Source organism: Protopterus annectens, chromosome 10.part0, assembly GCF_019279795.1.
Source record: "Protopterus annectens isolate FY-2018-M chromosome 10.part0, PAN1.0, whole genome shotgun sequence".
In the NCBI taxonomy this organism is placed as follows: Eukaryota; Metazoa; Chordata; order Ceratodontiformes; family Protopteridae; genus Protopterus; species Protopterus annectens.
Window position 1 is genome coordinate 1,627,945,487 of NC_056744.1, and position 12,674 is coordinate 1,627,958,160.

General features: G+C 41.8%; 1 protein-coding gene across 1 annotated transcript in view; it reads right to left on the reverse strand.

Moving 5' to 3' along the window:
- Nucleotides 1-12,674, reverse strand: part of TAOK2 (TAO kinase 2) — a gene marked incomplete in the record, with an annotated part of 2,530,163 nt that overhangs the window by 1,645,169 nt on the left and 872,320 nt on the right. The window contains 1 exon segment of the mRNA XM_044086327.1: nt 6,858-6,971. Within this exon segment, the coding sequence (XP_043942262.1) occupies nt 6,858-6,971 (114 nt within the window).

Sequence of the window (12,674 nt, forward strand, 5' to 3'; positions counted from 1 at the left end):
CCGTTGTATTCAAGCTGGCACCCAGGAATATTATGTTTTGTGAGGGCACTAGTTTTGATTTCTTTTTGTTTACTGTGTACCCTAGGCAACTTAGAAGGTGTTTGACAAATGCCAGATGTTTTAAAAGAATGTCCTTGCTTTCTGCTTGAATAAGGCAGTCGTCCAGGTATGGGTATATTTGAATTCCTCTTTGTCTGCAGTATGCAATTACTGGTGCCAGGCATTTTGTGAAGACCCTGGGCGCAGTAGATAAGCCAAAGGGCAGTGCAGAGAATTGATAATGCGTTGAACCTGAATGAAGCGGAGGTATCTTCTGCAATTTTGTCTGATAGGGACATGCAGGTATGCCTCCCTGAGGTCCAATGTTACTAGCCAAGCATTCTTGCTCAGCATGGGAAGAAGCTGCTGTAGTGTTAGCATCTTGAATTTTGGTACTTGCAGATAGGTGTTCAGAATTGACAGATCCAGAATGGGTCTCTATGCTTTGTCTTTTTTTGGGACTAGAAAGTCTTGAGTAAAATCCTTGTCCTTGCTCCTGTGTAGGTACCTGTTGAATGGCTCTCATATCCATGAGAGCTGTAATTTGTTTTTATGCCTCTGCCCATTGATTTGGTGGCAGGTTTGGCATTCCTTTTATCCTTGGCAAGTTATGAAAGTGGAATCTGTATCCTTGTGAGACAATGTTTAGGACCCATTTGTCTTTTGTGATGATGTGCCAGTTGTCTGCAAAAAATGCTAATTTTCCTCCCAAGGGAGCCGCCAGGAGAGATTTGCTTGGTAGTTCGAGAAATGAGTCATTGTGTTTGTCTTCTGCTAGCTTGGGGCCTGTCTTCTCCTCCTTTCTGGGTAGCAGTACCCCATTGGTGAGGTGTGAAAGGGCCTTGTGACTGACCTCTGCCCCTTGGGCGTCTGTATTTGCCCCTCTGTGATCTGTCAGAAGCTGGAAAGGACCAGTTTTTTGTTGGCCAATTTCTGCTGAAACGAGGGGGTTGTACCTGTAAAAAATCCTTGACCGTCTGCATAGACTTTGCCTTATCCTCCATTTTCTTTAAAACCTCTTCTGCTTTGACACCAAATAATACATCCTGCTGTAAAGGTGCATCCAATAATTTTGCTTTAACATGATCAGGTAGGGTTTGTTCTTTAAACCAAGCATGTCTACATATGACAGACCCAGTAACAGCTGCTCTACAGGAAGCTTCCAATGAATCAAATCCACATTGTAAAGTACGTTTGCCCACCTGTTCAGTTACATGCAACAGATCCTGCATTTCCTTGAATTCAGACTGTTCAGTATGTGTGCTCATTTTTTGTTTTAATTGAGACATTAGGAATTGCTGATATTTCAGTATGTGAAACTGACAATTTAATGCTCTTATAGCCAGAGTTGCTGAGGTATATATTTTCTTTCCCCATGTATCTAGGGCTCTGGAATCCCTTTCAGAGGGCACAGGATTTTTAGCCATAGAAGCTTTAACCCCCTTGGGACCCTGGGAAATTGTTTCTGGGTCAGCCACAGGGCTTTTATAAAGGAATTTGTGTGAGTCAGGTACTCTGTAGTATCTGTCTGGTTTAGCTGGAGCAGGAGGTAGAGAGTCTGGATTTAGACTAGACTCCAAGTAAACATCCACAATATCTAAAACTGGAGGGATAGCAAGTGGTCTGTGCTGGGGTAGTAAAAGGAACTCTCTGAGCCTTTTCTTAGAATCAGAGTAAGTCCTGGCCTTCCCAGTGGAAATGTTCCGTCATGGTATGTAAAGTTTCCCCAAAGGAGTAGTCTTCAGGGGGAGATGCTGAGGGAATAGAGTCTTCAGCATCAGAGTCTTCATAAGGGGGAAAAGTGTAATCCTGTTCCTCAGAAGAATCTGAGGAAATTGAAACCTGATCAGAGGAAGCATAATCCTCTTCTTGTCTTGGTCTTTTATCTGGAGGGTGATGGGAATCCCTGATTAGGGTAATCAAATCTTCAGCCATCTTATGCATCTGTTTCTTAGGCATGGGGCCTTGAACTGTAGACTGATGTACAGTTTTTTTTGGTTTTAAAGGAGTTTTAAGCTTAGCATAAGATTTAATGGTGAGTGTAGTCGATCTGAAGACACCTTCTGCAACTGAAGGTGTTTCCACTGCACCGGGGTCTTCCTTCTGCTCCGGTGTCAGAAGGGTCTAATGAAGATGGCTGCGTTGGCCTAGTACACTCAGCTTGAGAATTCGCAGCTGTCTGGGGTTCCAATTCTACGGTCATCAGGGGCTGCATAGGCACCTCACTGAAAACCGGAGAACTGGCGACAGGCCCAGCAGAGGCCTCGGAGTCTGGCTTCTTCCTACGCTGCCTGTCCTTATCCTTGCATTTTTTATGCATGCCGGTCGTCGGCTGCTCCAACGGCAGGATATAATTAATTTTCCTACCAAAGTAATGTCGTGCGAAGTCAAAACAGCATTTGATAGTTTGTTTATTAAACCTAGCACAAAACCGACAACCTGTGAAGTCGTGGTCTGGGCCTAGGCAAGGAATACAACAAGAATGTAAGTCCTTATGAGGTATTTGCTTCCCACAAGAAATGCAATTGTTAACTTTTTCTGACATCGGACTGAGGCAAGAAAAGGTTCCCCAACGGGGTACTTAGCTTTACTGAAGACTTCGGACTGAAATTCGAATCGAAAATCTCAGGTGTCGGCCGACCGGCACTTGTGAACTGCTTCTACTTCGGGCACCACGTGGCAAGAAAGACTGAAGAAAATGGCGTTGGATGCCTCTTACATACCCCTGGCGCACTGATGTCACGGAAGAAGCGACAGCAACCGACGCCAGACCAAAACTTTGGAACTCAGGCAGACGGCGGGACCGCCTGACGGCAGGATAACCCAAGTGTGATGACTGCAGCAGGGTAACACAATGAACATCCCATTCTCCATATCCTCGTCTGTTTGGTTCTGGAGCAGAACCTCTGGCATTGTCTGTTCTGGTGAGAGGCAAATAAGTCTACTAAGGGAATTCCCCACTGTCAGGTTAATTCCATTCAGCATCCATTCAATGGGGTCTAGAAGATACTTAGACAGTCTGTCAGGGTATCATTCAGCCCCGGAATGTAGGATGCTGTATTTCCGGTGCAAACAGCTAAATTTTCATTATGCGAATGCATAAGGGGTAGTAGAGGAAACCCTTTGTTTATGTACATCAGTCTGGTGGTTTGCCCAAATCTGTAAAGTTCCTGGGGGCAAACTGTGTTGAAAAGCTTTTATGGCCAATTAAACAGCAAACAGCTAACATCTCTTTTTGTTCTATATGCAGCTTCTGCTCATTTGGTGTCCAGATGTCCTGCACCTTCATGAGGCCTAGGTGACCTCCCCAGGTTATATCTGAACTGTCTGTGGTGATGATCTTGTCTGTTTTTGGTTAGTAATCACTGAAGCTTTCTCATGTGCCGCTTTTTTAAGTGGATTGTGAGTATGTAGGATATCATGTAACACAGGACCCTTGGAAATTCACTTCCTGCGATTTTTGTTGGTTTGGCAACAAGTTGGTCAGGTAGTTTATCAGGTAAGATACCTTGTCCTAGGGGAGAAAGACCTTGTCCTACACAGAAACTATAAGTGCCCCCAAAAGATTACTTCTCTAGGGTAGAGTCAGGTAGTTGAGGAGGTTTAAGCTAAGACCTGCCTTTTGGAAGCAGTTCATGGTGACCTGCAAGGCTTTTATAGTCTGTGTTGTGGATTTTCCCTGAATGACAGATGTCCAGATATGGGTAAATATGCATTTCCGAGGATTCAACAGTGGGTTGTAAGTGGAGCTAGGCATTAGGTGAACACTTGAAGCAGCAGACAAAATAAATGGTAAAGCACAGAATTGGTAGTGCAAGCAAACCTGCTGCCACAAAATGCAGGTTATTTCCTGTGACTGTTTGTAATATGGATGTGGAGATAGGTGTCTTTCACATCCAGTGTAACCATGTAGGCATCCTGAAAGATAAAAGGGAGTAAGTTTTGCAAAGTTATCAATTGGAATTTTGCCTGACAGGTCTAGGATAGGTCTCTTGATGCCTTCTTTTCTTGAGACTAAAAGAAACTCCTTGAATTGAAACCTTTTCTCACCTGAACTGGAAGAACAGGATGGATGGGCCCTTGTTGTAGTAGGTCTAGAAGGACTGCAGGTTAAGAGGCTCTCTTGCACTTTTGGGGGTTTTGGCATGCCTAAAAAGTAGTTTGTGGAACTGAATGGAGTAACCCCTTTCTATGATGCAAAGTACCCACTGGTCTTTAGTGATGTATAAAGTCTGCCTGCCAGAGGGGTGGGGGAGGAGGTGGGGAGTTAAGGAAGGGTCAGAGGTTTAACAGGTGTCCAATATGATTGGTGCACTCTTTGGAGACCCATGGTTTTTGGGTAGGCTCAGGCTGCCACCTCCTAGATTGTCGGGATCTCTAAGCATGGGGAGGCCTCCCCTTGGCCTGTCTGGTGAAGGGGGTGGAGCCACAGTTTGGAAGGATAATTTCTATTATACCTAGCTGTAAAGGAAAGGAAAAAATCTTTCACTCTTTTTCTTTAATCTACCTTATTGAATAACTTTCAGCTGGAGGTCCAAAATGGAACACTGCCTAAATGAGCATTCAAGACTTCGGCATTCATCTGCTCTGACAGACTGTATCCAGCGCCAGGCATGCGTATAGCAGCTGCTTTATGTGATGCAGTCAATGCATCATACCAACATTTTAAAGAAAGTCTACAGACCTGTAAGGCTGCTCTAGCATCCTCCTAGATTTCGTTAGACAAGGTTCTGTCAAAAATAGTCTCTGCTTTGGTCTTGTAGGGACTATAGACACTAACATGTGGAAATGGCAATTAAGCGCCCTCATAGATAGGGTAAGCAGAGGTATAAGCATTTTTGCCAAATCTGTATAATATGTTTCCTTCCCCCATCATTAGGCAAGAGGTGACCAACTGCATTCTTTGGTGCCCCTTTACTGGATTCTGTGGAAACTATTGAGGATTCAGCTTTGGGGTTCTTATAGAGATACTTATAATAGTCACACACTCTCATAAAATGATCAAACTTCTTGGGAGCAGGTTGTAGAGAGACAGGATGTAAAGAAATGTCTTCAAAGACGAGTTCAAGCACCACATGCACTGGAGACATACCCAGTGGTTGTGGGGATGGTAAACTCAGGAATTCTGTATAAAGAGCTTGAGCCTGCAAGAACTGTTTGCCTTCCCAATTAAAAGCTTCCATTTTATGAAGGGTATCCCCAAAAGTAGAAGTCCTCTGAAGGGAAGCAGAAGACCGGATATCATCAGTCTGAGTAAAGACAGAGTTGGGGTGGGAGGCGCTCAGAGTATGACGACAACTCCTCATCTTCAAAGCCTGAGGAATAAGATTCTTCTTGAAAAGCCACATCCCTAGACTTTTTGGAAGAAGAGACTTCAGGTGTACTGGTCTGAGTGTAGTTGGGTTCCCTGCATTTCAAAAAGGCCATAAATTCCTGGGATTTATCTTGAGTTGGAGTGGCTAAATGGAAGATGGTGATAGGCTGTTCTTTTAGGTGTAGGCACCCATTTAGTCAAGACAACCTAGAGTACAACCTCAGGTTGGGGATGGCTCCAAGGCCGAGGAAGATAATATTACTCTGTCAGTACTTACAACTCAAACTTCAGAACTGGAAGCCTGAGGAGTAACCTCAGACCCAACTGACAATTATGTGAAAGAAGTGAACAAAAGGCCTTAAGCCAAAGCAGACTCCAGACAGGTCACTCCACAGTGCTCAGGCCCAGCAGCTGCTAGACCAGGGGTGTGTGAAGGTGCCTCTCGAGTCAGTCAACTTAGTGATGTATGCTAAGGCATCAGCTATATCCTCAGTCTTTTTTCTTGTAATTATCTTTACAGTTTTTAAGAATAAAGTTGGCAAACACCAGGGGTAGCAAAGACACAGAGGATGCTGAAACAGAGGACTCCATATGAGTGAAGACTTCGGCTCTGTGTTTAGAGTCTTTATTTCGAATTTAATACAATCAGGACAACTAGAGATGTTAAGCTGAGGCCCCAGAACAGACCCAAAGAATGAAAATATTTTTGTGGGATTTGCTTCCCACACTTCAAGCAATTAACTTTTTAAACATCAAGTAGAACAGGAAAACCCCCTGTGGGGTACGTGTATGACAACTAGATTGTAAAAACTGTGGAAAGAGCAAGCTGACCAATGGATTGCAAGTGTTTTGTACATACAAAGAAGAGCACTGGACTGCACAGCTAGAAAGAACGGACGGATGCCCTCCTTATACCCCAATGTCTGGACATCCATTGCCTAGGGATGATGCAGACTGTAGAAAATTAGGTCAGTTGCTGGCTTCTGCATGGCCGGAAAGATGCAAGAATCAGTACTGCAACACAATGACTATGAAGAACATCTTTTTGTTTCCTTTTTTCTGGAGACATCTGAAAAAAAGCAGTCATGAGGACAATTTCTACTATTGGAATAAAATTCCTGAAGGTGGTAAAGCAAAGTAATATAGTCCACACTCTCTTCCCTGACACAGAGACAAGTGTGGCTCTCTCTTATACAAAGACAGCAGCCAAACAGCCACAGAGATCGTGTCCGTCTCCCAGCCCTTAATGAGTTGCAAAGGAGCACACCAGAGACCCCCATAGGAAATGACTGGTAGTCCAAGGAACATGGAAAGGTCCCAGCAGATTCATCCACTAGAAGCTGAGCAAAGAAGCTCATTTACATTTAGACAGGAACAAAGAACAAATGAAATAAAGTAATTTATAAAAGAACATCAGTATGTTACAGCAATCTATTAGAGAAGACAATATTAAAGCCTCTGCAGCCTCCATGACTTTCAAGGCAATTAAAAAAATAGCACTTACCAATATGGTGTCCCCACGAAGGAATTGGCAGGAGCAACAATGGATGCAGAACCAAAATCTCCTAGTTTTACCAATCCAGGTTCTGTGAGTAGGATATTCCCAGCTTTTACATCCCTACAAGCAAGGGGGACAGTGTGTTTTATCATTTTTACCAGTGCTATAGCACTCATTTTGAAATACTTAACTTTTCAAATACACAGATGTCAAAAATGTAGAATAGTGCTATAATGAAATTAGCCATTTCTACTTAATAGGATCTGTACACAGAAAATCTAGTTACTTATACTGTGACTGCAACAAAGACTTCAGTTTTACTTTTTTATATTTTAGTATGATGATAATCAAGATGTCAAGCTCTAACAGCTGTCAGTGAAATCACAGTAAAAGAAAAAAAAAAAATCACACCAGTTCCCCAATATGAATAGGACAAATCTAAGAATTACTCCACTAAATTAACAGACCAGAATGGTGGTAAGAGAAAGAAGTGTAAAACGATGTTTAAGGGCACTATTTACTTCTACAAAACAAAGTGATTGCCATCCTGCAACCTTGTGGCTCAACACTTCAATGACAAAACCAACAACAGACTGACATGCTGCAGTACACCACCCCCCTCCCCCAAGCCACATGACACTGCACAGCAACAAAGGAAGATTAAAGACAACTGAAAGCAAGCCTAAAGCAGGATTTCCTACACTTTTTTTTTTACTTGTTCTCCAAAATTTATTTTTAGCGCTTTCGTCTCAGACAATGACGAGACTTGATCAGATAAAAGTATAAACTCAAATGAACTTCAAATATCCATGAAGCCAGACATCAGCATCTCAATTTAAGTTTGTGGTAACTGAACAAGTTAAACATAACCCTAGGGGTGGACCATGGCGACTTCATCTTGAGCAAAGGGAGTTGTACTGAATTTTACGTTTCAGACCAGTAGGTTGGCCTGGGTTGAATGAGATGGCATCCATTGGATGTATTTTTAAAATTGAATGCAGAACGTAGATAAATTCAACATTTGTTGTTAGTTATTTACTTTCTTTTTTCTATTTGAATTGTTTATAATAGGGTTTTTTATATACGTCACTATATGTATTTTAGAGTAATTGTGTGCGTTTCTCTTTAAATGTGCAAATAGATGCTGATGTCATCTGGCTTCACTGGTATCCAAAGTTCACTTGAGTCTATATTTTTTTTTTCAAAAATATTTTTATTAGTTTTAAAACTTTTACAAAAAAAGAAATGAAAATAAATACAAGATAAGGAACTTGTAAGGCACATCAAACCAAGAAAAAGAAAGTAAAGTACATTCTAAATTAATACAAACAGTTAAAAACAAGTTTTGATTTATAGACAAGCAGTTATTGTAGCAAGTAGCTTACTCCTGAACGGATAAAACATTCACTACGGTGCCCCAGAAAAAAACATAATACAAATAGAAATCAGGCCTCCCAAGAGGAGGATAACTTTAATCAGATAACATACTATTATATAAAGTATAAACTATTAACTATTTTGGGGGTACACCACCTAAAGTAAACTATACATGTCCTAAAAACCTATTTACACCATACTTACAATATATTTACATCATGGATGTCAAAGGACCTCTCCGAATAAAATGACAAGACAATTAGTAAAGTGCAATGTTTACATTATCAAATAATCTTGGACCGTACCTAGTACAAAAAGGACCCAGCTTGGAATACAAATGTATAAGAAAAAAATTTGCTGGATTTTACTTATTCGGGATTAGATCAGAGAGATTTTCCCAATATTTTTAAAAATAATTCTTTTTCTTTTTGCTATTCGTGCCCATTCTGTGCGCGGATATATATTTTATCGCCATATCCTTAAAAGTTTTCCCATGAAATTGCTGAGGGGTTGAACCAATTTTTAGTAATGAAATATTTAAGGAGAGCACAAACTGAGACAAGAACATGACGGCGAATACCTTTGATTTGAATAGGAACAATATTAAGGATCACATTTTGCCAAGAAAATGTAGTTTTCTCATACACATTTTTTCTAATTGAATTCTGAGAGAGCACCAGAGTTTATAGACGGTCTTACAACTCCAGAACATGTGTATTATGTCAACATGAGGGAGAGTGCAGAAAGGACATGTTAAGTTTTTATTACATCCAAATTTTTGTAAAACAACTGGGGTGTAGCAAGAGTTATTATTTATCATTAGCTGTGTGTAAATTAGATTTTTGAAGAGGGTCAAGTTTAGTGCATTTCTGATTGCTTCATACTTAGATTCGCTAGAGATTTCATCCTTTACTGAATCCCAGTATTTGGAAAATAAAAGTGAATGACTATGTATAATGGACGACACAAGTTTATAAGTATGTGAGATCATAGGGAAAGCGAATTGATGATTGATTGTGTTAATAGAATATCTTGTTCCATAACTCTGTATTTAAGGAATTTTTGTTTTATAAGTGAGCTGAGTTGTCTTAAAATAGGGTCATATTTATTAGGAGCCCCAAATAAAGTTTTAACCTCTGTTGCATTTTTTGTACTATAAAAATGCCAGACTGTAGCCTTCCTGAAAATAGGAAAGTTAGATAGGTCAATCATTTTATTATTGATTTTTAAATTTGAATTCAGATGTATGGGTTGAAGAATAGGGATTGCATTTTACAAATTAAGAGATTTCATCAGAACATAAAAAATAGACGGTGGTGGTGGTGCTGCGGTAGCGTTGTCGCCTCACAGTAGGACGTCCTGTTCGATTCTCAACTAGAGCGTCTTCTCTGTGGAGACATGCGTGAATGGGCATACCTTCGTCGAAGGTTGTGCATCAGGGCCAGCAACTCGGCACGTAAAAATCTACTGCCAATCATTAGCGGCTGTTGCGACCCCTAACCGGGAAAAGCCGAAAGACACAACAACAACATCAGAACATGAAAAATAAGAATTTTGCTTTTTAGAAGAGGCAAAAACAATGTTAAATTCACCAACAGGTGTGAGAAAGAGGATAGATTGAGGTTTAAATTTGAATGAACATATACAGTTATACCAGATCTTGACCCACATTGGATAACAAGATTCGTCATACGGACCATAAAGTACAGTTTTGTACCTACCATAAATGTAGATGTCCGATAGGCATGCATCTGCAGTCCTTACAAATGGGTTGTCCTGTCGTCAGGCAGCCCTTCGGTCGGCCGGATTCCAAAGTCTGGGTCTGGCCTCGGCTGGTGTCGCACTTCACCAGACGTCATAGCGGCAGTTCTTCGGGTATAAAGGCATCATCCGACGCCATTTTCCTCAGTGCTTCTTGCCCCAGATGCCAGGTGCCCTCTAGGAAGGCTAAATTTGGATAAATGCAAATGGTTCCAAATAGTAGAGAGCAAACAAAAAATAAGCATGTATGTACATATATACAAACAAATACACCATAATAGATTCCCCCAGCTAGCTACAAGATGGGCAAATACCCTAGGAGTACCACAGAGGGGAAGGAGGGTGGGTAATCCTGACTGCAGATGCATGCCTATCGGACCATCTACATTTATGGTAGGTACAAAACTGTACTATGTCCTTCAAGGATGCATCTGCAGTCCTTACAAATGGGTAGAATACCATAGCCAAACTGGGGGAGGAGGAGAAATAGATTATGGTGTAGCTAAGATCCCTTGCAAAACAGCAGTGGCAAAACTTGCTCGGGGTCTGGAGTATAAAGGTAAATTATAATGCTTGGCAAATGTATGCATGGAGCTCCAAGTAGCAGCCTCTAAAATGTCTTTGGTAGTCACTCCTCGTAAAAAAGCTGTGGTAGTGGCTGTAGCCCTTGTAGAGTGAGGCCTGATGTTTTCTGGAGTTTTCTTTCCATGGTAGGAGTAACAAAATCTAATGCAATTTGTTATCCACTTAGAGATTGTCTGTTTTGAAATTGCTTTTCCTTCCATTCCTGTTGCATATGCTACCAGTAGCTGGTCAGTTTTTCTATTGCTCTTGGTCCTGTCCAGGTAGTAACGTAATTGTCTATGTACATCCAAGGTATGCAGCAGTCTTTCTCCCCTGTTTTGTGGGTTGGGGAAGAATGTAGGTAGGTGGATAGCTTGATTTAAAGATACCCTGGAGACCACCTTTGGCATAAAAGTAGGATTAGTTCTCATGGACACTCGATCTTGATGGAAGATCAGGAAGGGCTGTACTGCCATTAATGCCTGTAGCTCAGATACCCTTCTTGCTGAAGTGATTGCAAGCAGGAAAGCAGTTTTCCATGATAAGTACTGTAATTCTGTTGTTGCTGCTGGCTCGAAAGGAGGGAGTGTCAACTTTTCTAGCACAAAGTTCAAGTCCCATGCTGGCAATGGCGGCTTCCTGGGTGGCTTTACATTTTTAATCCCTCTCAGAAACTGCCTGAGCAGAGGATGTGAGAATACTGGAGGATCCAAGTTGTATTCTGCTGAAATAGCTGATGCATGAATCTTAATGGAAGAATAGGACAGGCCATTGTGGAAGAGCTCTGCCAAGTATTCCAGGATGTTAGCTATGTTTACCAGTGACACATTCTCTCCTTTTGCAGTACTCCAAATGAGATATCTTTTCCATTTTGCTGAATAATTTTTTCTTGTTGAGGGTCTGCGAGCCTCCAAGATAATGTCTTTAACCCTTTGAGATAAATCTGGCTTATTTGGTCTTATGCAATGTTCCAGGCAGTCAGCTGCAGTGTTTTCAGGTTTGGATGCAGGGTTTTGAAGTTGTTCTGTGTTAACAGCAAGGGAACTAGGGGCAGAGGCCATATTTGTTCCCGAGACATACTCCTCAGTAATGGGTACCAATGTTGCCTTGGCCAGTCTGGAGCTATCAGGATGATCCTTGGACGGTCTTCTTTGATCTTCAGTAGCACCTTGTGCATCAAAGGAAGAGGTGGGAATGCATATGCTGTCAGGTTTGTCCAACTGAAAGATAGGGAGTCCACTTTCCAAGCAAGTGGGTGGTACGTCCTTGTGCAGAATTTTTTCAGTTGGTGATTGTGTGGGGATGCAAATAAGTCTATTTCTGGCAGTCCCCATTTCCCTGTAATGGTTTTGAAGATGTCCGGATGCAGCATCCATTCGTGGGCATCCGAGGTAGTTCTGCTTAGGATGTCTGCTAGTATATTTTCTTTTCCTGGCAGAAAAATTGCTTGTAGCTGAATGTTGAAGCTCAATGCCACATTCCAGAGGTCCATTGCCATCCGGCATAGAGGGTATGAATGTGTGCCTCCCTGTTTGTTGATGTACCACATAACTGTGGTGTTGTCTGTCCTTATCAGCAGTTGACCCTGTTGAAGAAATGGTCTGAATGCCTGAATTGCCAGTTTTACTGCCAGCATTTCCTTTTGATTTATGTGTAGGTGCAGCTGGTCTTGAGTCCATAAGCCTTGTATGCACTTGTCCAGCATGTGTGCCCCCCAACCGAGGTCTGAGGCGTCTGTTGTGATGGTCTGGCTTGGTTGAGTGCTGTGGAAGGGCAGTCCCTTGTTTGATTGACAGGCCTGGGCCCACCATTGGAATTCTTGTTTCAGGCATGGAATTATTGGAATTTGGGTTTCTAGGCTGTGCTTGTGCTGAGACCATAAATTCCTTAGGTACCACTGTAACTTTCTCATATGTAGTCTGGCATGTGGAATTAATATTATGCAGGATGCCATGTAACCGAGAGCTTGCAGGACTTTTCTTGCTGTTAGCTGGTTCTGCTTTGTTAATGCCATGAAGTAGAAAGGGAGTTGCTCCTGTTTTTCTACTGTCAGGAATGCCACTTGTTTTGTTGTGTCCAAATCTGCACCCAAGAAGGTTATCCTTTGGGATGGTATCAGCC